Below are 25,983 nucleotides of genomic sequence, written 5' to 3'. Positions count from 1 at the left end.
CGAACAGACCGTCCCATCTGTTATTAATTTTATTAAAACTATAGAAGGTGTAGAAAGAATATGGACAGTTTTGTCGGAAAAGTTCGGTTTTGACATTTTATTAACCCGACACTTAAATCAGGATCCCTTAGAAATCTTTTTCGGGAACATTCGCAGCTATGGGGCAAGAAACAACGCACCTAATACTACGGCGTTTGAAGCCGCCTTTAAAGCGCTTTTATTAAACAATTATAACTCGCTCCATTCCAAAAATGCGAACTGATTATCCTTTTAAATGTTTTATACATAAAGATAAACTGACCCAGTATTTCACAAACACTACAATAAATACAACTGTACAGTTGGTGCAGATCAGTTAATCGCATATTATGTGGTAAAATAAATTATAATGATGACGAAGACGAAACTAAACGTGCAGCACAATCATATTACAACAAACATAAACATTACAAAAATAAATAAATAAATTGAGTTGGCACTGGTATAACGCATATTTTTAGGCTCTATTAGGTATTCGTAGTAAATTGTCTTATTAACATGTATTTTCTTGTGTGTGAATGCTTTTTCACCACACGCTTTCTTTTCTATTATTTACCAAAAATTGTACTTTCCTAGCGATAATGTGGTGTAAAACATGTATTACTCTAGGCAGCAAAGTTTGCTCGCTTCTCGTGACTCTGCAACGCTCAAGATTCCACTTTTTAAATCTCTCTATACACTAGTAATTTTGGAATATTTCGCATGTTTTGACCTCGATATAAGCACGAGAGGTAAACAACAAGTTTGCTTCTTTACGAGTACACTTATTCTATTGTCTCTGTTACTATTTTCCCTACACTTATTGTATTACTTACGCTATCAACAAAATGAAAGTAATAAACATATTTACTTTAATATTCTGTTTTTTTTCTATTCCATTATTGATAACATTAACGTTTTCCACATAATGTTACGTCTTATCTTATCTTATTATCTTATCTTATTGTTTTCGGGGGCCCTTGCGGATACGCTTCGACCCATAGGGATACAATGTTAGGTCTACTTGGGCGGTTTACAAGTACATTTTTTGTTTGACTTCTTGTAAACAATTACAGTTATTTGTTACAAGAAACCAATCAAAAAATGGACTTGTAAACCGACCAAGTAGACCTAATATTATGTGGGACGAAAGTACACATATGGATGCATATGTAGTTGTACACGCACACATACATACTTAGTTTCGGAGGAGAATCAGAGATGGCGCTTTCAAATGAGTTTCCATAAAATGCTTCAAGAGGGCTCTCTTTACCTATATTACTTACTTTACTCTTTGCCCATCACCATCAGCTAAACGCTAAGTGACACGCGCCATCATGAATGAAGCTTTATAGCCCCATAAACCAACACTGGCGGCAATAAAGTGATTTATCCCATAAAATAACAGCTGATCGCCGTGATTACGCACAATACGAGCGAACTCATAATTTTACAGCCAATTTACAAACAATAAAAGTCGTTCTCTTGTCTTACACGCCCATTCGCCCTCCGATATCTCCATATTCTACGCTCGGTCGTAACTCGTAACGTTTATAACCCAATAAAACCATGACCTCCCTTGAAGTTCTCACAACTCATACCTGTGGCGTATAGATGGCGCGTCGCTCAAACTCGCATAGCGCCATCTGTGAGTAAGAGCGCGAAGCTTTTTATGAGCCATTTGAGGTCGTCACGTCGTAAAGTACGATGCTTTATGGGTTCGGTTGATGCCGCTAGTGTAGCCTCTGCAGTTGATTTTATTGGATTCAATGAAGACGATGCTTGTTCTGCGGCAATGTAGGGAATTACGTGATTGCACGAAATATTTTTTATTTAGTTCTTTATATACCTGTCTACTTTGTTCCGAAGCTTTTTTACAAGTGTTGCTAAAATAAGTGTACATAATTATAACTAATGAAAGCATTATTTAAGTAAGTACCTACTAAACTAAACCTTAGTTTACGAATAAAGCTTAGCAATTCGTACTAATCCGTAAAATGAAACCATATCTTCCTATCTAAATGTTAAAAATATTTCGTAGGTATTTAATTTTTTTTTTTACAAATTAAAGATAATGCAACGCCTAAAATCTATGCACGTTCTATGAGGCTATCTTATCTATTAAATCGACAAACAGGCTGAAACACAATTCTCAAAACGCCGGGTTAAAATAAACCAAACCAAACAAAGAAAGAGAATTCAGAAGTGTATTGTCGTGTTATATGAAGTGGCTCGCAATATACGAACTGTAAATTGCATCATAAACATTTTCGCTCGACGCGTCCCGGCTCCACGGGCTCTACTCGTTAGTTACACCAATCTGCCGCCGGCGAGTGGTGGCGTTATCAAACATTGAAATACGCGACATCTATCGGCGAACGCCCGAACTTTTAGGCCTCCACTATGACGCGATTCCAAAACTGGAAACATTTTATGATTTGTTTTGTGTTACAAATGTTTTGTAGTTCATAAAAGTAATCTGTGAGTTACTAAAATTCGTTTTCAAGGCCTGTTAATGCAATATGTGGGTGTGTTTTGTTTATAAACATAAACCATTTTGTCATTCATTACTAATTCCGTCACTAGGTGACGCAAGTGTCTCTAGCATTGAGTTGTATTTTAATATCGTACCAAGGTATCTTATATACTTACGAGTATTTATGGCTCTCGTGTATTTTGTTACTGTTTCAATAAACGAAGCTCACATATAAACTTGAAAATTACCTCACAAATGTGAATAACACAAACTTGAATTTATAACGACGTCACATTTTGTCATTTTAAATGAATAATCAGAAACAGTTAATGTTATATGAAGAATTATGACATTTGGAAAGTCTCAAACTAAAAAAACATTGCAGCAAACAGCCAAGTAAGTTTAAACAGTAAAGTAGAGCCAAACCAAGCCATTTGTAATGCCAAAGTGTGGATTGTCATCATTAATGACAAATTTCTATGAAAACATTTATAATGACACTCCTTCACTATTTTCTATCAAATCGATGCTAAGTTACCTTAGACGGACTTAAGTATTCCTAGTTTAGCTAGACCGCTAACAATCTAGTCTATTACGTTTTGCACCTAGAAATAACTTGAGCACTCCCAATCTAGATATAATAAAAGCTATGATATTTTACACCTGTTAAGGTTCAATAGTTACCGTTAGCTACTACTAATACGGCAGCCGCCATGAAAGATAAAGTGATCGGGTGTCTATGAAGTGGCCGTCAAATCATGAATCATGATACAAAACTGTTCCCGGGGATAAAGATTATCGTAATAGCCTACCCAATAAGAATATCTAACCTGCCAACGTTTCTGTTTGACAAGGATTGCCACTGACAGAAGGCAATCCCGAATAGCCCGAATAGGGAATAGGTATTACACAAAACTCTGCGTACTATCCATCACAATGTGGGGGTCTACCGCGAAACAAGAAAATCGAAATTTCGTTATCTAACCTTTCTATCACTCTTGCATATTCGAGCGATAAAGAGGCAGATAATTAAATTTCGATATTCGCGTTTCTCGGTAGGCCTTTGTTAACAAACCGCCTTGATGCATCAATGTCATATTTTATTGTCTGTGAAAACTTGTCAAAAAACAGTTTAAGGCACAGTATGTATAAGTTACTCTATGGATTACTAGCTAGCTTAGTGCTGCACTCTGGCGGCAGAACATTGCAGTAATACTCCCTATTAAGAGTCACATGAACATGTGGCCAAAAAGCCGTTCCTGAACGATCGAAAAGTTTACGCTCTCATTTTAAAGCGACTTGCTGTATAACATAAAACTTGGCATTAGCATTAAAGTAACATATGTCTAGGGTGTAGTGGCCAATAACTATACATAGACTGCTATGTCTAATTTCTTTGTAGATATTACAATTTCTAACTTTCCACTGACAAACAGTAGAGATTTTTATAGGTTTTTTTGTAGGAATAAGAATTTTGTCTCTTGTCAAGTCGGTGCAGATTTAGCTTGGTCTTAGCCAGAGTCTGAGCAAATACGTACCTATTTTTAGAGCTATGGACAAAACTTTGTTCACGGAACTCTTATTTTATTTATTTACCTAAGGCATTGCACACAGTAAAGTGGCTATAGTAGGTACTATACAAAAACTTACACTCTCATCAGTTAGACGTAGATGCGTAGGTAAGAAATATAAGTATGCAATTTAATAATGTACTTACTTATAGAAACATTGATTGAGCCTTAATAAACCCATCCTATTCATACAAAAAGCCGCAATACTGACTATAGATTAGGTACTTAATAATCGTGTCCAAATGGCATGAAAGTGCTATAAATTATTATCTTTTCGCCCGAAGAAAACACCTCCATCTTATCTCACGCACCATAAAGATGCAAGGAATGGGTAACTTCACTTTATTACTCTTTTAACGTTATCTTGCATACCTAGGAAGTTATCCTTTGAGGAAATCTTTCCTGGTTTCTATGCTCTAATTTATATAGGTAACGGGCATTGGGGTAGCTTCGAAAGCTTCATGCTGTAGCAACACTTATCGCCACTTGCATATTTAATTTACTAACTCGGGGTTAACCGTAAAACCTGGAGCTACCATGGTTACCAGTACAATTTGACACTGGGTTAACGGTTTAACCGGTTAGTGGGACAATGCAAGTGGCGCTTACGCTACTGCAACGATTATCTTGCTTACTGTTGCTACAATAGAAAATGCTTCTAGTGTAGTAGATATTAGGAATTTTCGAAATTTCCCTCCTTTCGAAGTTATCTCAAATGCATAGGGATGCAATTCAACAGACTAGCTCAGGTGTCACCAAATGGCGGACCGCGGTCCGGATGCGGACCGCCGACCTATATAATTTTATTATTATATTATATTATAATTATATAATTAATTTTAATAAACTCAAGTAGAAACGGACCGCGATGGTCACATTATTTTAAAAAATCGGACCCCTGAAGAAACTAATTGGTGACCCCTGGACTAGCTTCTCAATACAGTTAACGTTACATTTAGTTTCCACCTAGTTACTACAATATAAGAACGACGCTTTTAAACCAGCGTATGAAACCAGCACATCTCATGAGTAGATAGATACTTTTTAATAACAAAACTTCCGTGAGACACAGACATTAAAAATATTAAGAACGGGTCACTCACGTATTTTCACATGTCGAGCGTTTTTGGACTTAAAATACGTGAGTGACCCGTTCTTAATATTTTTAGATAGATACTTTATCGTAAGGTTTCCATTAAATCCACACCTAGATACCTAATACTTATTTACTCCACAGTATTTACATTTATTATTCCTGTCTCATTCTTAAGGTAATTAATTACCTTAATATTAATCCCTATGCAGACTATACATTAACTATGTAAGCATATACTTTTTATATAATTTATGTAATTGTAAGCAACTAAGTTACTGAAACAACTATCACAACGCAATCATAAAGCTAGATTAAACCGCCCACATAATATACCCCAAATCCGCACAGTTACCAACACTAATCCACCAAAAACCTAACCCAAAAGTTTCCGACATAAATCCAATCTGAAAAGTTACCCGATATCTGGGTAATTATAAAAGCGGGGGAAGTGACAAATCCCCGAATAAAACAACAAGGAAATAATTCGGGGGATAAATCGGCCTCGCATCACCCTCTTAGTGTGAATAGAATAGCAATTATTTGGTTGAGTTGGTGCTGCAGTGATACTATGCGAACTCGGTTCTCGGTAGGAACTCGAGTCTTTTGAGTCTAAACTTGAAGAACTCGACTCGTTTTTACGAGACTGCGGTAAAAACATTCTAGTAATTTTTTATTGAGTCTTTTTTAAGCGCAACTCAATAAGACTCAACTACGACTCAATACAGGTGGCAGTAGAGAAAATAAGCTTAAAGGATGACGCACGTTAGACCGGGCCGTGTCCGGGCCGGAGCTTTCCGGGCTTATTTTTATATGACATGACAGGTGATCACGTGATGCTTTCCATAGAAAACGAAGCTCCGGATATTAGCTCCGGCCCGGCCACGGCTCGGTCTAACGTGAGTCATCCTTTATTGTAGCCTTTAAACTGAATTGAGTCTTTAACAGAGTCGGACTCAGAAGGCTCGAGGCTTATCAATGATTAGACCTTCCCGATTAGCTTCTAAACAAAATATGTAATTTCTGGAAAGGCCAATGAACAAATAAAAGTTCTCAACTTTTAAAACGGAAAAATACGTAAGGTCTGTAGGTAAATAGGTAAATCAATCAGATATACAGTCATGTGTGCAACCAATAAGTTTTTGATCAATTCTTGATACGTCGAAAACAAAAGAAAATAGGTTTAGTATTTTCTACACACATGTGATTGCGCAATTATATTACTCTCGTATCATTGGATTAGGTGCTATAGTTGCGTTCTATATTTTTTCTCTTTACATTGCTTCAAAGTTCCGCCGCCATTTCGAATACCGTCATGCCCTTATAATGTATTATTATAATTAGCGCGAGTGAGCTATGAGGTGTTGGTATTAATAATCCCTGCACGAACGACGTTAAGTCAAAGCAGGCCAATGAATGCGCTGCTCTACGTACCTATATATTTAGTATGTGGTCATACGACTAAATAGCCATTATGCGCAGTAATTTGAATATTTTAAATATAAGTAGGTAATTAGAATTTTTAAGGTATCCGATTTATAGGAAGAGCTCTTGAGTAACATTCGGACAGCAAATATTCCAAGTATTTTTGGGTATATTCGTTATTTTGGGTAAATGACAAGTATCAGGAAAGATGACCTTTTATACCTACTTTGCAATAAGAAAACACCCAAGTTTGCTTTTAGTTCGATTATTCTGATAGTGTACATATTTTCCACTTTCGCAGTTTAGCACATTTTTAAGTGAATCAGAATCGAGAATGAAATGTGTGGTATCCCTGCAGCATCCCTTTTAAGAACGGGTCTTATTAGATCCACCCTTCACTAATAAGCCAATATGCAGCAGTATCTAATAAGATATTCTTTCTTATAAGTAGCGAATTAAAAGAATTACCTAGATTATATACGTAGGTACTTTAAACAATATTGATGTCTAATATTTTTTTTTTAGTTTTTAGGTCCATTAGGTATGTTGTAGCTCACAAACGATATAACACATATTTTATGCAAATATATAACATTATAAAAGTTAATTAAAGACTCTTAATTAGTTACTCAATACCATAAATACAGGTATATAGTTAAATGTCTTCATTAGACTAATAACCAGTCATAGATAAAAGACCAGTTGGATCATTAATAGTCTTATGAGAAAATATATTTTATTTGATTGGTACTTTTCTCACACTCGTAAGGGAAATCTAATTAGATTATACGTAATCGTTTCGTTACGCATTTGAGGTTTTTATAGCTTCTAATTCAGTTTGCTTTGAGGTGTATAAAATAAGAAAATATTTTAGATAAAGATATTATTAATAATGAAGAGCGCAAGAGAATTTGATAGCTAACAGTACCTAACCATTTGATGAAGCCTTTATTTAAATTTGTATATACCGGGTGTGGCCTGTAATACGAGCAAATAATTAAAACATAGATTGTACTCCTCAAACGACGACTGCACTTTTGTTCGACAACTTTTAAAAATTATGAAGTATTTAGAGTCCCTATTTTTCATACAAAATTAATATTATCTTCAATGGACGCCATCGCCATGCCATATCATTGTGATTGACGTTGCTTGTCACGCCTTAAACATAACAAAATTCGCAATACATTGCGTCTTAGAATTAACTTTAAAGTGTATTAAAAATCAAACCACAAGTTATTTTTAAAAGTTGCTGATCAAATGTTGGTCAGTATGAGGAGTACAGCCTACAGTTAAATTTTTTGCTCGTATTACAGGCCACAGACTGTATATATGTAGTACGTAGTTAATAAATCGTTTTAGACATAGTTTTTCTTGAAATCAATATGTGTACCCTTTATTTGCCTATATATATAATAATAATATTTATTTTACCTATTAAATTATACTATATAAAACCTACCTAATAACACCAGACAAAATTACCTATCTCGGAAGGAATTTTGTCGCGCGTGAGCGTACGGCGATAAATTAGCGTATATCTCGCAAGACGAATGGGGGTCGCGGCCGGGGAGGAAAAAGTTGAAGGGCTCAACCCTTCCCGGCTCTAGGAGTTTAATGGACTTTTATATACGTGATCGAGTTAAGAGGTATATTGAACATGCTTTTGAATAGGTAACTATAGGTCGTGAAGCAAAGACAAGTTGTCATTTGTGAGATAAGTATGTAGATATGTAAAAATGTTATAAATTGTCAAAAATGCTTTATAACCGTACTAGTCCTTTACCTACGGGTGTCAACCAGAGTTGCCAGTAAGGCAACACCGCTGCAGTACGGGTGTCAACTATAGTTGATCGAAGTAATGGTCGTGTTCAACATTTTTTTAAAACAAAACGAGACCTTGTGACTTGGTAATAGCGGTCACATTATGCACTGTGATTAATATAGATACAAAGAAAAAAATATCATAATATTTCGGTAGATGGCTCTGACATAAACATAATTTTAAAATTACCGCTTTTTTGCTGGCAACTGGAGTTGACAGCCGTACTGCAGAGGTGCTAATAATTGAATTCAATATGGCGGACAATAGTGTTGTTTTCAAATTTCATCGACTTGTTGTCGATATGAGAGTACGGCGTGGGAGTGTTTGGAGTGTTATTTTCAGTGTTTTTTTACCGTTTTTGGTTAAAATATTGGAATTTAACATGTTATGAAATCATTATTAGGTACTATTGTACCTAATAATAATTTCACCACAATCATAAGTTGTTAAATTTCAGTTTTACATTTACTAGGTTATCGATATATCGACAAATGCGTCGATAGACGCACATCACTATTTTCCATAAGTGGCAAATTGTTTTAGTGCAACGTTTTTTGTGATTGATTTTTATGCATTATTTTCATAATTATCGTTATTTAAGTGTTTATTTGTGTTAAGTATACTATAAACTAATGTTCTTAAACGTAAACTTGTGAAATCCGCGAGTAGTAACTTAACAATCTTCAATCTCTTAGTGACTGGTATATTGCTTGATAGCAGAAAAAAATTGTGAATATTATTACTCCAAGTGATTATTTATTGATTAAACACATTATACTTATTGTGTGTGTGAAGTTTGAAGTGTGTAGCTGTAATACTTCAAAAGTTACAAGTAAGTGAAATTATGCCTAACCGCTGACTCTCGCCAAAACATGCCCGTATTGGGCGGTGACGGAGCGATTCAATAGCCCGTAGGTAAAGGGCTAGGTATCCCTTTTTATTTAGTTCTTCAGTCTGACCTGATTGAGTAAAGACGAAAGATAGACCATATAAGATACCAAAAGAAAGTACCTATGTATCATTTTCATAACTTAATTCGTTGGAATAGTTATCGGACGAGTAGTAACTGAAAATTTGACCCTAAGATTATTTCCCAAGCAAGATGAAAAACTTGCTCAACATCATCTCTGTTAAAAATAGTTGCTCAGATGATAATGACAAAAAAACACGATAGAACCCTGAGATACTATTTGTTTGTAACGACAGCAGCTGCAGAACCAATACGGAGTCCGAAGCAAAAGTGTATAAATTAGAAAAGCCGTAAATCCATTCCGGACGGTTTAATTGAAATCGCGGCACTTAATTGAGTGCGCCTCGCGCATGCGTGCCCGCTGATTTATGCCAATTGTCTATTTAGTGCGCGCGCTCAACACCTGTATTTTCGGCGACATGCACTATTAGTGTTGTTTACTTGTCTGTTTTTGTGTGAACATTACTTTGTTGTGTAAAGAGGAGATTAAATCAAAGAAGCGAGGAAATAAAGCGAGATTACGTAGGTTTTCTTGGACATCGGATGTGAGATAAAGAAAACTAGGTACAGAGGTAGTGCATAATTATTTTCCTTCGTATTTTCACGGAAACGTACGAACGTGTCTTGCTATTTCAGTCAGTCTCGATACAAAAATTACTGACGTTGACTGAAGTAGCATGTCAAATACGAACGTTTCCGAGAAAATACGAAGGAAAACAATTATGCACTATATCGTTTAGATACTTATAAAGAAATATTGCACTTAAACTACGATATGTTGTTAATGATTAGGTATTTTACAGTATATTATTCGCTTCATATTTACTCTCGTCTCAAAAACTTCTGGTGAAAACGCTTTGCGTTTTGCGTATCGTCCAAGCCTGAATTTTCGGTAGGGCTGGGTTGTCAAGTTGTCATGCAATAGCACAATTAATACAATTTATCGTTTTGTTGGAGGGAAAGGACAAATATAGCTTTTTGAATGTGTATTTCCGTTATTTTTAAATTGAGTATACCTAATTTATTTTCCAATCAATATTGCGAGTCGCTATTAATGGCTTACCGCAGATATACTCGTAGGTATGTATCTATGTATAGATTATTTGTAGGTATGAAAACTTTGTTTAATTCCCCTATGACATTAAGAGGTTAGAAAATAATCTAGAGACCAAAATATATTTTTAATTAGCCAAGGTTTTAATTAAAACAATATACAAAACTACATATTTACTTTTCTTCAGGTTACTTATCTACCTATTATTATCCTTTATTTCTCGTAGGTCTTATTATAGATAATAAGATCATAAATACATACCTAATAGTCGAGTTTGTTTCTATGTAATTATTTTAGGTCCCCTTAAATAAATAACAAAATTAATTACCTACCTTGTTTTAAGGTAGGTACTTAATGTACCTATTATTATTGTAGGTTAAACCCGACAGGCAAACCCAGCGGAGACATTTTTAATCGTTTCCGATAATATAGAGACAGGTTCCGAAATGAATATCTATAATAACGAAGTCCCGGGGCAGAAAATTATACATTCAATAATAAATATATAATTACTGTTAACGACAAGTCCACCAATCATGATCATTATATGCTGGAGCCATTGGGTAACTAGTGGCCAGTTATCGGAAGTTCTTTAATGCCAAGTGGCCACGTAGGGGCATGTCAGCCAGTAGTTAGCGTAAACGCCGCCACGCCCACTAGATGTCACTGGAGTGTTAACTGTTCGGTTTTCAGCGAGTTTTTTTTTGCGTATTGCGTGATTGTGTGGTGCATTAAGCGGCACTTGATGTTTGTTGCTAATGTGCTTGGGAAAATACACGGAAAATAAATAAGATTCGCAATGTATTGCAGTCGTTGCGTGTAAACATCGCTTAAATTGTGGTGAACTCTCATGGTGGCCTAAAAAACTGAATTATGATCAAATAACGACTAGTAAAGTTAGTGCTTCTGGGCTTTTTCCGTAAATCGACAACCATTGTGCCTATTTTGTGTGAAACGAGGTAACGCTACTCTAACCACCCCAGCTCCTCCATGAAGGCTAGGAATGTTTTCAGGTTGCTAACTGCCTCTTTTAGTGTGCAAGGAGTCCCTAGGTATTTGCTCCTGTATACTTCTACCTGTTTGCAGTCTAGGAGAATGTGTTTTGATGTTTCCTCTTCTTCCATGCACGCTCTGTACTTACATGGGGCTGTCTGTTTTACCCATATTGTGTGTGTATACATTTTTTTCTAACTATCTTTGGACACAAATTACAAACATTATGGCAAAGAAAGATATGTCGTTAGATTGTAAAATACACAAAAAATCGTAGAACTTGACTTTATAATCCATAATTTTATTTGTAACACGAACCTAAATATATCACAAAAGTCATAAGACATTGTTCAAATCTAATTGCAACATCTGAAGAAAAATATCATACTGAGGTTACGGCTACCTAAAAATTACGTAAAATTAAAACTTAAAGAGTTGGAGACAAAACCGATGCTACCAAAAAGTAATAACAATTGGCAAAATTAAGGAAACATGAGAATCAGATTTTATAGATTACTCAAATGAAACACGAACATGATTAATTAAGAAATCGATCTCAATAAACTTCACCACTTCACACAGCGATAACTAGGTGGTTTTACGACATCGTAAACTAATAAAAGTTGGAAGCTCGAACAAGCCAATGGATAATGAACTTTTATTGGTCAGTTTTACAACGTCCCTCAGAGCTTGTAAAGGGGCATGACGGTTACCTACTCTCCGCGTCTCCGCCATTGTGCAAAATGAATGGTGGACTGGAGTGATGAATGAATCTGATCCAATTATTATTACTTGATTGGGTTAGAGCTGTTAGTTTTATGAGTAAAATTTTACAATTATGACTATCTATGGTCACATCGGCCATGAATGGGTGTTATGCAGTTAACGCATTAGAATAAATTACAATGAATGCCTACTTAGTCGATTACTATCTGTTTTGGACGTTGTTAGCTTATTTACTTTACTTTTGCAGTCATGGCCAAAGAGATAAGAATAATTACAGATACTATATCCACATATACCTAATACTTAAAAGTAATATAATTATATGTAGATGGGAATTTTCACTTAACTGTGTACCATTAACGGCCGGGTAGCAATCGTCACAAAACTGACAGTCAATGTCAAATCCCATACATTTTGTCAGGAATGTGACGGTTAGACGTTACTGAAACAAACAAGTCGCGCTTAAGGGTGACAGTCCATTTCCAACGATAGCAGCACTACCATTCATTTTACTATGGAAATTGACAATAACACCGACGCGTTCCTACTAGTGGTGCAGCTTCGGACAGAAATGGAATGTTACCCTTAAAGTACAAGTTATTAGGAAATTACCCTGGTACTTGTACTCTAGTCCGTTATGTGCATGTGCAATATTTAAATGTTTCAGCGTTTCATGAATTCATGATAAAATTGGCTTGTACTAAACTTAGGTATGTTCTTTTCACATAGGTTAAATATATGTACACTTAAACCAAAGTTCAGGAAGTATGTAAGTACGTTCGGAGAAGCTACTCAACTGCCAGCAATTTAGCGTGTTGATTAAATTTGCTCAAGTTTATCCATTAGAAAACCACTGAAATATCCAACTTTGCATTAAAGCATTTCTGACTTTATGTTGTTGATGAGTAAGCATATAAGTACGTAACATAAGACTATTGCGCTGTCTACTGGTATAAAAACCTAAAAATCCATAACCTAAGTTTGTTAATACAGCTTTTATTTGTAAAAATTAAGCAACAGTTTAATAGCCAAATAGACTCTCGCGCCAGCGAATCGCATTACAAAGAAATACGATAAATTAAAAAAAACCGTTAAAAGACCCTTAGAAATTACTATGAAATGAAATCTTAGGTACCTACCTATAGCTTATTTCAAAGAACATCAGAGAAACGATTTAAAAAATAGCTTGTGACACGACTCGCAGACTAGCTAGCCTAGCTATCCAGCTACCTAAATACCATCAAAATATTACAGTGTATAATTTTATTAAATGGATATATTTAACTATAAACATATTATACAAACTAACAAAGCTCATATCCTCATAAACTTATGCATTTTAGCGCCACGATTATTTCCCAACAATTAACATTTCGGGTCACCGAGAGCGCCTGAAAGCGCGCAATTCCCGAAGTGGCTATATATGTAGGTATCCGCGACTATAATTTGAGTGGAAACCGATATTTTGCAACTCGTAGTACATTTTGGATTGCGGCCGTTGTTTATGGGGGTTGGTAGATAACGGTTGGGGTTGGTTTATTGGCTTATATGTCTCAGTTTTAGTATACCTAACTGCAATTATATCAATGGCGTATTTGGGTGTAAGGATAATAATGGTGTACTTGTTGCACTAACAAAGCAAACCTATATTTAGTTGGATTTTTTAAGGTGTCCAAATGTTACATTGGGAGAGCTCCTCCTACAATTGGGACATCTAAAAAAATTTAACTATCAGTATAATAAAAATTAGGTAAGTAATGCATAGAATGGCGTTATTCATAAACGAGTTACTGGCCTGAATTAGCTAGCTACATATATGAATCGTTTGATTTTGTCTGTCATTTTGACTTATCGACGCTTAAGAACCAATACTGTCTAAGTAACAAATAATTTAAAATTTAGACTTACGCAGACGCCTAAGCTTAGACGCCTAAGTTAGGTTAGACGCATGTTTGGTAACTACATTTTTCAAGTCTGCCAAAGCTTTTGCGATGTTTTTCTCATAATTGTTCTTATAGACCCTTATTTTTGGTTTGGTCGGTTTTCTAGTAGTAAGTTTCTTCTTTTTCTTCTTTTGAGGTGCAGGCTCTTCAGTTGGATCAAATGTGAACTCATAAATGTCTTGCTCACCATTTTTCGACTTTTTCTCTTCAAGAATTCTAAATGAAGAATTTGCTTTTAAATTTTTCTTATCTCCAGTGTTTGTTGATTTCTTTTCAGGGCTCTTTAATTTAGGACTTAGGGTATCCTCTTTATATTCTACAGGTTTTCTTAGTCGCCTTACCCTGTCTTGTTTTTTATTTAAGTTTGTATCTATGTAGTTTTTCACAACTTCACTTAATTTCTTTTGTACAAGTTTTTTCTGAGTGATCTTAGTTTTCTGTGGTGTAACTTTATTGGGTATTTGATTTTGAGGATTTTTTTGAGGTGTCACTTTCTGTGAGGTAGCTTTTTCTGATGAAGTATTTTGTGGCACTGCTTTCTGCAATGTACCTTTTCTTGGTGAAACTCTTTGAGGTGTTATTTGTAATGGTGCTTTTTCAATTTTTTGTTGTTGGCCTTGTTTCTGTTTGCCAACTACCGCTTTTCTAACATCTTTAGGCTTCTCATGTGCCTTAGACACCAATGGTGTGCTAGTATGACAATGAGTTGGAAGAAATTTGTTAGGGCTTGAGTTTTCATCAAATTTAGAAGGTAGCCTACTGACTCTCTTCGGTCTATTTGCAAGCAGACTATTATCTAGTACTGTAGTTGGCGTCTGACAGTTACGTAGACTGACTTAGATCAATAAGGGGTTAGGTACCGTCTATAAATACCTACAGGGTGACATTTTGAACGTAACAAAATATCAGCTTTGTTCGGTTATAGACAAAATGAATAACTCAAAATTGTAAGCTATGTCATAATACTCCGTCGCTATTTTAGTAGATGCATATGAAAAATAAATTGAGTTACTGTTTTAATTCACGTTGAACTCCCAAAAAACAGTTCCAATCCCGTTGAAAAGTCAACAAGTCCTTATTCAACAATCCGTTATATTGAACCCAGGAAGTAAACAAATGAATCATTATTGGAAACAAAGGGCCTGTGACATGTTCCCAAGGCACAGTTAGCGGGCAGGTCGCCGATACCATCGCTCACGACCCACGAACACGTACTCGAACCCTATTGGCGAATAAACGAATTTCCTGAGATCTAATTAGAATGAGTGCACTTGGAGAAAGCTGAAAAGCTTGGAGATATAATAAAGCTCCTGTCACGATTGATATTTATAAAAAAAATACACTGAAAATAATCCATTTTTAATGGGATAGTTTGCAATGCCTTCCTTTTGCCATGAGGATACAAAAAAAGAAATGTTCGCGTGTTTTCTTTTAACTACACAGCATTTCTCATACATATGTAATGTAAATAAATAGCTGTTATGTAAACTTTAAAAAATCCTGTATTTATAAGGGAATAGGTACGTGGGTGTAGACAGATTAAAAGAAAATAGATATCAATAACAAAATGTTTATTTCTTAACTTATGTAGGTACTCTTGTTTGTGTCTAGGTAGACCTTCTTTAGACAGCCTTCACATTTTTAAATGTTTTATCTTTAATTTTATAAAAATATGACCATGCTACGAGTAAAAAAGTCAACCTGTACTGAACTGACAAACCATTTTTAATGCCGCAAAACGATCATCAATTTCACATATAAAATGCAAACTCAAACCCCTATTACCTTGACCGCAAAATGATTGAAACGTAGCGCATCTCAATCATGATTTAGCATTACGCCCCTGCGTCTACGCATTCAGTTTACGACCGGCAATCATAGCACGTCATAAATGTAGTTGGGAGTATCGCGTAAATCTGGAAATGTATGTGTGCATGTCCCGAGACACGAGCTCTTTGTGATGCAAGCAGGGTTGACCACTTGGGATGAGTTTTATTTTTAGGCGACTCAAAAGACGATAAAAAAAGTGTTTTTGATTTGGAGAGCGTATAGATATAAAGCTTTTTTAAACAGAATCGACGTCTGCAGTCGATACGGTTACCTACTGATGTCATAAGTTTATCATTCAGTTAAAAAACAGCGTAAGTGTAGCGCAACGAAAAACTCTTTTAAATATAAAGGTTTGCCAGCCCTACCTCAACTGCAGTATGTATAGTATGCACAAGAAAGGAGATCTCTCATCTGGCTACAGCTGCGCGGCTGCCCGCGTGTACATAATGATATACGGAGCCTCAGTGACCCCCCTCTCCACCACCCCCCACTCGCCCGCCCTACATGTAAACCTTTACAAACAGGTCCGCGACAGGAGCCTTATAAAATTGCCATATTTTAATAAGAAACCACGGCTGAATATAAATTAATTTAACTTAATAAAAATAAAACCGTCAGACTCCGCGTATTGATTAATCGTTCATACATTATTCAGTATATCTCTAATTAATTCGGGAATCTTCGGTGTCGAGGCTTAATATCATAATGAGCTCGATTATAGCAAAAATTACCTCAGCTTATGTACAATTTAAATAATTATGTATCTGCTTTTGCGGGGCAATTTTCAACAGTTAACCTTCAGGGTTGCGGCGCTCGAGTCATAAATTTCTTATCCATCGAGTAAAAAGGCCGCGAATATGTCTATCGAGTACTGGGCTGATTAAATTGAATTACGATCATAATTGATGTACAAAAACTTACGTATTGCTCCGTTGACTTTAAGAAAAAATGAGACACTTCGTTAAGGAGCTATAGATGCGTTTCATATGGTCGAATAATAAGGGTGGCTTCCAGTTTTTACCGCCACATCTGCCTTGTGAACGTTTGCGCTTCGGTATGCTATAATTAAGTGAGAAACATCGCTCAACGGTAGCCATTATTCTTAATCGAAATTCACCCATTGGCGTCTTGTCTTTACATAATGTAGCTTAAACTATTTCTCGCTAAATACTGTTATTCACAACGGAATATTTAGAACGATAAAAAATTAATAATAAACATAAACTTACGTGCGTAGAGTTACAAAAAGGCTAAATTAAATATAAAGATATTTTATTAGGACGTTGTAGATATAAAATAAGTATAAAACCCTGGCACGCAATACCTCACTAAAATTGAGTCGTTTAAAAATGCTCCTCTCGCGATACGTGGATATCAGGGCAACCAATAATTTTTCGTATCGCCCGAATAATTACCTGCTATCGTCGAATTGGCAGGCGCAGGTCGAGGACCGAAAAGATGGCCGACTCATAAATGGAGAGACAGCAAAATATGCATATATAATAAGGAAGATTTTTTTTATGTATGTTTTGCGTGTCGGTGTATTAAAATTGCCAATAATCCATGAAAGATAGTAAATACACTTCGAATACTGATAATAGATTGAATATGGAACGTCAAATGAATGATCTGAACATTGAGATAGTAGTAACTACTATCTCAATGTTCAGATCATTCATTTACAACACTACAACTGTTGTATATAGATTGTAGGTATTGTAGATTTCCCAAATAAATATAGAGTTCTATTTTCACCCTATATAAGTATAGGTATCTACCTAATATTTAAGTCAAAAACCATCAAATAAGTATGTATAAATGAATGCTATGTACATATTGCTGGCTACCTAAAAAAACATTATAAAAAAAAGGTATACGTAGGTAAATATTACATACTTATATGGTATCGATCAGTACTGTGGTCATATATGGTACGTAAACTGCAATTATGTTCTATAACAAAAACAAATGAAATCCAATGAAAATAATGTAGCGATTTGTTACTGAGTAATAAAATAGTCCTGTGACATATTGATCACATTTGATTTACCTATAAAAATAGTAGAACCTAAGGATTACCTGTATCTTTGCAATCTAAAAACGCTACTATCAAACCATTTTTACATAATGTGTGCAATCCATAGCCTAAACGGAAACATTGGAATTATTTTCTTTTTACTCAAAAGAAGTCACTATCAAATCCTAATTTAACGAGTTGACGCGTATGTATAATGCTATTCAGCATTTTCCCCCAGTGGAACCGAACCAAATAGAGTATAAAGGCATTTGTATTTTTCTTTTGCGGACCGTACCGCGAGCGTATCGTGGAATTCAGTTTTTAGCGAGCGTTTGACTCTCGGTCGCCTTATTCGGTATCGAGATGAAACGGACTATACTATAGCCAATTTAATTAATAGACCTTCCCATCGGCCAAGGATAAGTCAATGAAGTCATTATGCATAATTGAGAAGTATTATAACTATATCTTAGGTGCTTGCGTAACTCCTCCTGTTGTTTTTTAATGAAATGTAGGTCCCGTACCGTATGTATTGATATAAAAGTTACTGAATACAACAGATATTGTACGAGCAAAATGCCAGCTCTATACTCAATGATAGTTTATTGATTACACAAGTTGTACTAGAAATCATTTATCGAATGATAGGCATCGGACATTTTGCACGCTTCTATAAAAGCGGAGACTGTCGGGAAACATCAAAGAGCCTTCAAGCCGGGTTCGGTAAATTAAAACATTGTTACAAAACAGCTATACCAAAGAAGTCACCCTTGGGCGATTTCAAAAATGGCGTCGCGCGTTGACTGGTGACGGCGACGAGTCAGTTTTTCGCAACAGTCTCCACTCGATAAATAATGTCGCGGACTTTGGCAAAAACTCACCTAGGGTCCTGTTCGGTGGCCGGCGGCGCGCCCCGCCCCGCACCTCTTCGCTCGCCCCTGCCGCTCCCGCACTCTCTCTGGAGCTTTTTCTGCTCATTCCGCGGCGCCGGCGCATTTTGCTCACTTCCATTAATATAGACGTAACCCTAACTATTTACACCGCTATTGGCTAAGTAATACCTACTTATATTTATGGCAATTTGTTTAATTTCACCGACTGTTGAAACTGCAGGAACACGATCACGTTACACTATACTTATGCGAGAGTATTGAAGGGTACATGGCGCGGAGATACTGTCACACACGAGTCCGTCACACTACGCGACACGACACGATAGCGGTAGGTAATTAATTTAACTTACGACTCTTTACTTAGCTTTAAGGGTACGAGACCGGGTCTCTTTGGTAGGCATATTTGTACAATATAATATAGTTCGTCTCGAAGACTCCGCCGAGCTGGGGGCGCTAGTGTCGCAATGTCGAACGCACTACGATACACCTACACTATTAACACGGAAGAGATTTCTACAAATTGCACTGGTTTCCATACGCGTACATCTTCGACTGTAGCGCGAATTAAAATATTTTAATTACAAAAAATCAACAAAAACAAAACCCGAAACACAAAATAATACGACCCGTTTCTAGTCTAGCATTAAACCGTTTATTGTTCCCTCAATCAATTAGAAAAACATTGCGTCTATTATAATAACTAATAAAAATAATCACAACAACCGAACAACACTTAGGTAGATAACGAAAATAATTACAAACAATTTACAAAACACAAAGCTAGGGAGTGTTCGGACTGCGGTATATCACGTGCGCGCGCGGCGCGGCCTAGTGCTCGGGGTGGCCCTGCGCCGCTGCGGCCGCGGCCGCCGCCGCCGCCTTCTGCGCCTGCGCTTGCTTCTCCTGTTCGTTTAACTCTTTTATAGCCTGAATCTCTTTCTTTAATTTCATCCTTCGATTCTGGAACCATATTTTGATCTGTCGCTCCGTGAGACAGAGGGCGTGGGCCATTTCTATGCGTCTCCTCCGCGTGAGGTAGTGATTCGTGTGGAACTCCTTCTCTAATTCTAGCGTTTGATATCTTGTGTAGGTCTGTCTCCCTCGTCTTCTGAGGCCATTCGCGCCTGTAACAAAGAAAAGAAGCAAGATTAGTATCATCGTTTTATTTAACTAAAGAAGATTCTGGGAAGCATTTGAAAGGGTTGTTGTGGCTTTGAGAAGCGTCTGAATGCTGGATGGGCCAGTCGCCGCAGCAAACGACGTTACAATTGGCGGTGTCGACAGCTTCATTTCGTTCAAACGTCGATATTGATAAACTGCGCGGCCATTCCTTTAGCGCGCCGCCAAACGACCGCAGATACCGGCTTGATTAAGAAACATAAGCAGCGTAGGATGAACATAAATCTGGCTGTACAAAGTATCTCTACATTAAAACACATCGATAGCCTTTATTGCTTCTTCGGAGCTACCTCGAAAATGTTTTCGGAGTATCTCTGTGGCTGGTGTCGTGTCCAAAAATTCCAAATACATAATGAATCATTATCGACCCACCCCTATACTTGAATGCCTATTGAAACGGTACGAAGAACTCGATCTGTGGCCATGATAAGTGGGGCCAATAGCCGCGACTCGCGAAAATTCGACCGACTGCAGGGCTGATACATGCTCCAGAAAAAATATCAGTTAAGTTTTAGTTTTGACAGTATTAGGTACTTACTTAAAATATACAAAATTAAGCCTTTTCATTCAGCTAAAATTTATTGTGATCTACCTACTTTTTTCTGTATTTAGAATTATCTACCTACCCTAACTTATTTAGCCAATAAGTCATGTTTTTGACACGCTTTCTTTGAAACTCGATGTCACGACAGTTTTGTCAGTGTCAAAATTAGAAGTATCGTTGAAGAAATGTCACTTTTGATACTAGCAGATCATATTTAACAATCAGGATACGCTTCCAGGGCATCTAAACTTTGTCTTCTAAATCTATGTATGTTTTTTTCTATTTTCCAATAAATAGAAAAGTCGATTTTCAATTCGACTAAGTATATATTGCTCTCATCGAATCGAATCATTAGATGCGTTTGAAAACGCGGGTACCTACATATGCTAACACAAATCATCATCATTCACAGATAATAAATATAATATCGTGGTAACCCTAACCAAAAACGAACCCGAGGCGTCTTGATTATGTACAGAAAGCTCTCATTGCATGCCGCTGGGTTGCGTGCTCTTTGGAGTACCTAAAGGTCGCACGCTGGGATCATTCCTTTTTTTCCCCCATGTAAAAGGTATACGGTAGGCTATATACTCGTATGCGCGAGTTAATTAAAATCGTGCCATATCTATCGGTACTACGTTGAATCGGTTGGTTTATTTATTATTAAACCTTGGAGCTTTTCTATGCACCCTTCTATCAGACCTTCAGAGGAAGTGTTGCTAAAATGAATCATATTAAATATTTATTGGCTGATACTTTATGATACTGACTTCAAATGATATTAAAGGATATTTTTATGAACTCGTCGTGTGACGTCTTGGACGTGATAGGTCGAGTCTTTAGTACCTAAACCTGGAAGCAATTTTGATCTGTTTTTCTGCAGTTTAATTCTTCCATTAGCCCTTTGTGACTTGTGGAAAGTCCCGACATTAAAGTTTCACAAGTTGAGTTTTCACGTTGAGTTGACAGTTAACGAACATTTAAAGGATGCCTCAAAGGAATTACACATTGTGTAGTTGTATGTATATGTCGAAAGTAAATAAGAAACACGTGCACTCATGTAATGCCACTCAAACCACACATTGCCCGATAATACAAAAATAAACCAGCCGGGATCGAACTCACAACAATCTTCTCACAGTAAAAGGGTTACCGATTTAATGGCTTAATTATCTCAAGTATGCTCGTCGAGAAATATTTCTGATTTTGGCTTTTAATACTTATGTCGTTAGCAATAAGAGTGGCGGTGTATTGATTCGGGAAGCAGGGATAATCTTTTAATCTTAAGTTAGCATGAGGGAGACAATCGTGAGAATAGCGCAGTCTATCTGCAGGTATCTTTTTCAGTTTAGTTCAGTTAAGTGTATTCGAGTATTACCGAATGTCGGATAATTCCGAAATTCAGATGAAAATCACCCTTAATTCCATCATAATAAAAGTCTCCTTTCGGAATTATCCGACAGTTTTCGACATTTGGAATTACCCGAGTAAACCTTACATAAGAAAAAAACTAAAATTATTTATGTAAGTCCAACCTTAAAAAGGTATTAAAATATGACTAAGATGAAGTTGTAGTAGTAATACAACTTTAATGCACAAGTAGTAGTTACTTTACATAACACAGAGAGAATACAATAAATGTGTACAAAGGCAATATTATCCCCTTAAGGGATAAGGAAAAAATGAATATCTGGATGGCTAAAAATGACGGCAAACATCTTCTTTTAAGGTTTACAATAATTCATCTCGTCGTATTGGTATTGTCAATCCCAAGTAATTATGCATCGAATTCAGTCGGATAAGTAAATTGTTCCTAAGTGGAATACTCGAGTTTAAGGCTCAAAACCATTTTTTGACACCTATGTCCTAACTAAAGCATCTTATAGTAACCTCCTATAACAGGTATTAGAAGTTGTACGTTTTTCTCGAGTCTGGATTGTAAATAAACGGCTGCACATAAGAAATTGTGTAAAATATCCACTAGATATTTTATTTCCCGCCTGGAAAGATTAGTTGCCTAGGTATACATAATTTATTTGTATTTACGAGCTCCGTCGGGCCAGAGTTAAGTGCTACCTTTTTAATAATTAACAAAAATTCATTGGGCTACTAGTGGCTAATTGAGTGACGCTAATTGCGTGAGCCGTAAAAGCCTGAGGGTACCACGTAAATTGCCCCAGGCTTTTCTTTCCTTCTTGGTAAGGGACTTAATGTAATTTATACGAGGTTTTTTCAAAAGATATACTAGATAGGTATCTATATACATCGATAGTAACTATCTACATTGACTTTCTTTCCGTTTTCTGTTAGTTATTAACAGAATATTTAGATACTTTATTGTTAGCAAACCTTAATTATACATTTATACTACTTTAAAAGTCGCGAATGAGTAATGTTTTAAAGGTCAAAGTATGCGCCATCCACTTGACTCCAACGGTAGCATGACATTAAGTATTTCAAGATGGCCACCGAACCGACAAAAAATACGCAAAACGTCACCAAACACCATGTCTCACTAATTAGGCCGACCATAATTTCGGTGTCAATTTGCGCCTTGTAAATTCACCTCAAAATCCGGAGTACGCCATAAAAGTAATAAACATGACGTAAATGGCTTCATTAAGAAGGAGGGCGGGTCCGCGACCTAGCAAAAAAGACGTGTAGTGACACTACACAGTGAAAAAGTCTTAATAGGTATATAATGACGGCAAATGTTTCCGTAAGAAACAAATCTGGAAATATCATCTGCTTCGACGCGGTAACGGCTTCCATATTGTTGGGGCTGAAGATTGTGACGTCGCTTAACGTTTCCTGTTACGTTTGATATGGTAACGTAATGCTTGCGTAAGCATTTGCTTATTCATGTATTGTCGGGGTTGCGTAATATTTGACTGCGAGTAGCTCATATCGTATACGAGATTTATTGGACATGCGTCTCAAATTATTTCAGAGCTCGTGAAATACATATTGTATTTTATGAACAAAAGGTTTAAAGCCTTTAAAAAGGGATGACAATGAAAGCGTACATTTTTAAAATCAAAAGAATATCTCTTCCACGGAAATCAAGCAGTGACCGTTCCCATGATTCCCTTGTACAAGTGTCAGCCCAACCCGTTTTGCAACACGTGTCGCCAAATAAAAGAAACTTGCCCGCCTCCCCCGTCTCCCCCCACGGCGACAAAAGGATTGCGCATTCTGCCCAAGTTATATTAGTCGTAAAGAATTTTGGACTAAGATCTATAGCTTGTAAACGCAGTAACTCTCAATGGTCCCGCAATTGCGGGAGACATTCGCAACAACTGTTGTTTTGCTTCAACGTTTTAATTGTTCCTAATTCGTAAAACTTTTCCACGTGATTTACAACTGTTGTTTTAGTGGATCGGCGGCTTTCGAGGGCCATTTGTCGTCTTTTTACAAACCCTTGAACATGTGGTTCGGGACGTTTGACAACGCTGGAAGTGGTTATTTACATTGTGGGGTCGTTAGTGAGTTTTAATGGTGAAAACAATTGTTAACGCACTTTTTTAGTTTTGTGAGCCAAAAAAAAACAAATCATAATTATGACGTTTTTTGTCCATCCGTGTTCCTGTTGCAAATATCTATTCACCAGCAGATCGGAGCCGAGTAAAGGTTTTTAATCATCGCAATGTCATCAAGTTTTTTTCATGATTCCAATTACTGAACATACGAAAAGAGCAGCTCGTTTTTGGCTTTTTTTATTTATAGTTACAATAATTTTCATTACGTTATCTACGCGAGCACTGAATATCTAGATTAGATTTATCTTAGATATAGCGCTGCCCCGGCGAGGAGCCAATTGTCGTTTTTGCATATTTCAAAGGAAGGGCTGCATTAAAACTGATCACGTCGGCAAATATGCCCACGCGCACAATTTTCTTCGATAAAATTATGTAAAGTAGATATTTGCGAACCGGGTCTAATGAGAGATAACACTATGTGCTGGAGCATGCTCTACTAGTCACTTTAGTGTCTAGGACTCGTCGAGACAGCGACAGTCTCGCATATTACATAAATTACATAATATCTAATGCATGTGTGTAATTTTCTAGTGTATAACTGGTTGAACATACTTTGTGTCGCATGGCAGACATAGTAATTTTTAAACCGTTTAAATAGTGTTTATTAAGGTTGAACCCATGCGTTGATAACAGTTTATATTTAAATATACAGTTAGGCGCATGCCTAACTAACAAATTATATATTCAAGCCAAGTTATTTACTTTGAAATTTTGTTATTTTCTGTCCGACTGAAAGATATGATATGTTGTAATATGTACAGTACAAAAACCGCAGTCATTCCTTTTGGTCAGATTAAATTATCAGGTAAAATTATATATTTGCACGACATCACCGCATAACTTTCCGAAATCACAGTCATCTGACGAGTTTCTTATGTAAAAAACGAAATTAACATCTCATCGTGCAACGAGCTCAAATAATCACTGCCTCTTTCGGGCACAATTTACTTCATAACATATTCGACCAACCGGCTCAAGGAACGTAATCACTCAAATTGGTAACGCGAAATCGCAAATTACAAAATTGGCATGAAAACATCCTGGTAGGACAATCCGGCGAGAAATTCGTGTACACCTCTCAACCTGTGCATGTGTAGGTACATGTAAGAGGAGGACCTGCCACTTGGGTGGTCCCCGGATCGAGTCTGCTATAGCTGCATTCGCGGCTGCCGGTTTATTGATACCTATAGCTGAATTAATATTTAAATAAACGCTTCGTTGAATTACGGTATCAATACGCGTCGGTATTAAAACGAATGCAACTGCGGCGAATGAAATTGTGTGCAAATCGTGATCATCGATTGCTTTTTGAAGACGTAGATTAAATTCTATCCTATTTACCTAGCAACAGCCGCACATTTCCAACACTTCAGTAAGTTTAGATTTTCCGTGACTAAACCGAAAACCTATTTTAGGAAACATAAATAATTGTCAATAATTTATTGGCCCTTAAAAAGTCAGGTTTAAGTATAACGACTGCCATTGCGATTTCAAATCCTGAAACACACGGAAGTCACGACACATCTCGCTATGTACTTTTAATAGGACATCGCGGCTAAAGGCCGCGCGGACTCCCAATCAGTCCACTAGATGTGTATCGACTTAAGAGGCCGCTTGTTATCTCAAAAACGTAATATGAATAATACATTAGGCGAGGCAGTACTCAGGCACTGCTTAATTGACTGAAAGGTTTGAAATGAAGCAAGGCTTTCGTCGGACAATCGAGCTTTTTATATAATGCGAAACCGCTTTGAGGAACGATTAATCAATACCTAGATATATTATTTATTGTGTCGGAGCACCATCTTTATCGACAGACGCTTCTTTTTGTTATTGACAAATTGTCAATGATAAAATCAATCTGTTTCATTAGTTTTTTTATCACTG

General features: G+C 36.5%; 1 protein-coding gene across 1 annotated transcript in view; it reads right to left on the bottom strand.

The window, feature by feature from the left end:
• LOC134806023 (homeotic protein ultrabithorax) overlaps window positions 1-25,983 on the bottom strand; it is a 210,180-nt gene that overhangs the window by 31,911 nt on the left and 152,286 nt on the right. The window contains exon 2 of the mRNA XM_063779231.1: window positions 18,823-19,958. Coding sequence (XP_063635301.1) covers window positions 19,663-19,958 — 296 coding nt within the window. The 3' untranslated portion in view covers window positions 18,823-19,662. The remainder of the gene's footprint in view (window positions 1-18,822; window positions 19,959-25,983) is intronic.

This window comes from Cydia splendana, chromosome 2 (assembly GCF_910591565.1).
Source record: "Cydia splendana chromosome 2, ilCydSple1.2, whole genome shotgun sequence".
In the NCBI taxonomy this organism is placed as follows: domain Eukaryota; kingdom Metazoa; phylum Arthropoda; class Insecta; order Lepidoptera; family Tortricidae; genus Cydia; species Cydia splendana.
Note: the sequence above shows the minus strand (reverse complement) of the source record. Positions and strands in the feature narration are given on the sequence as shown.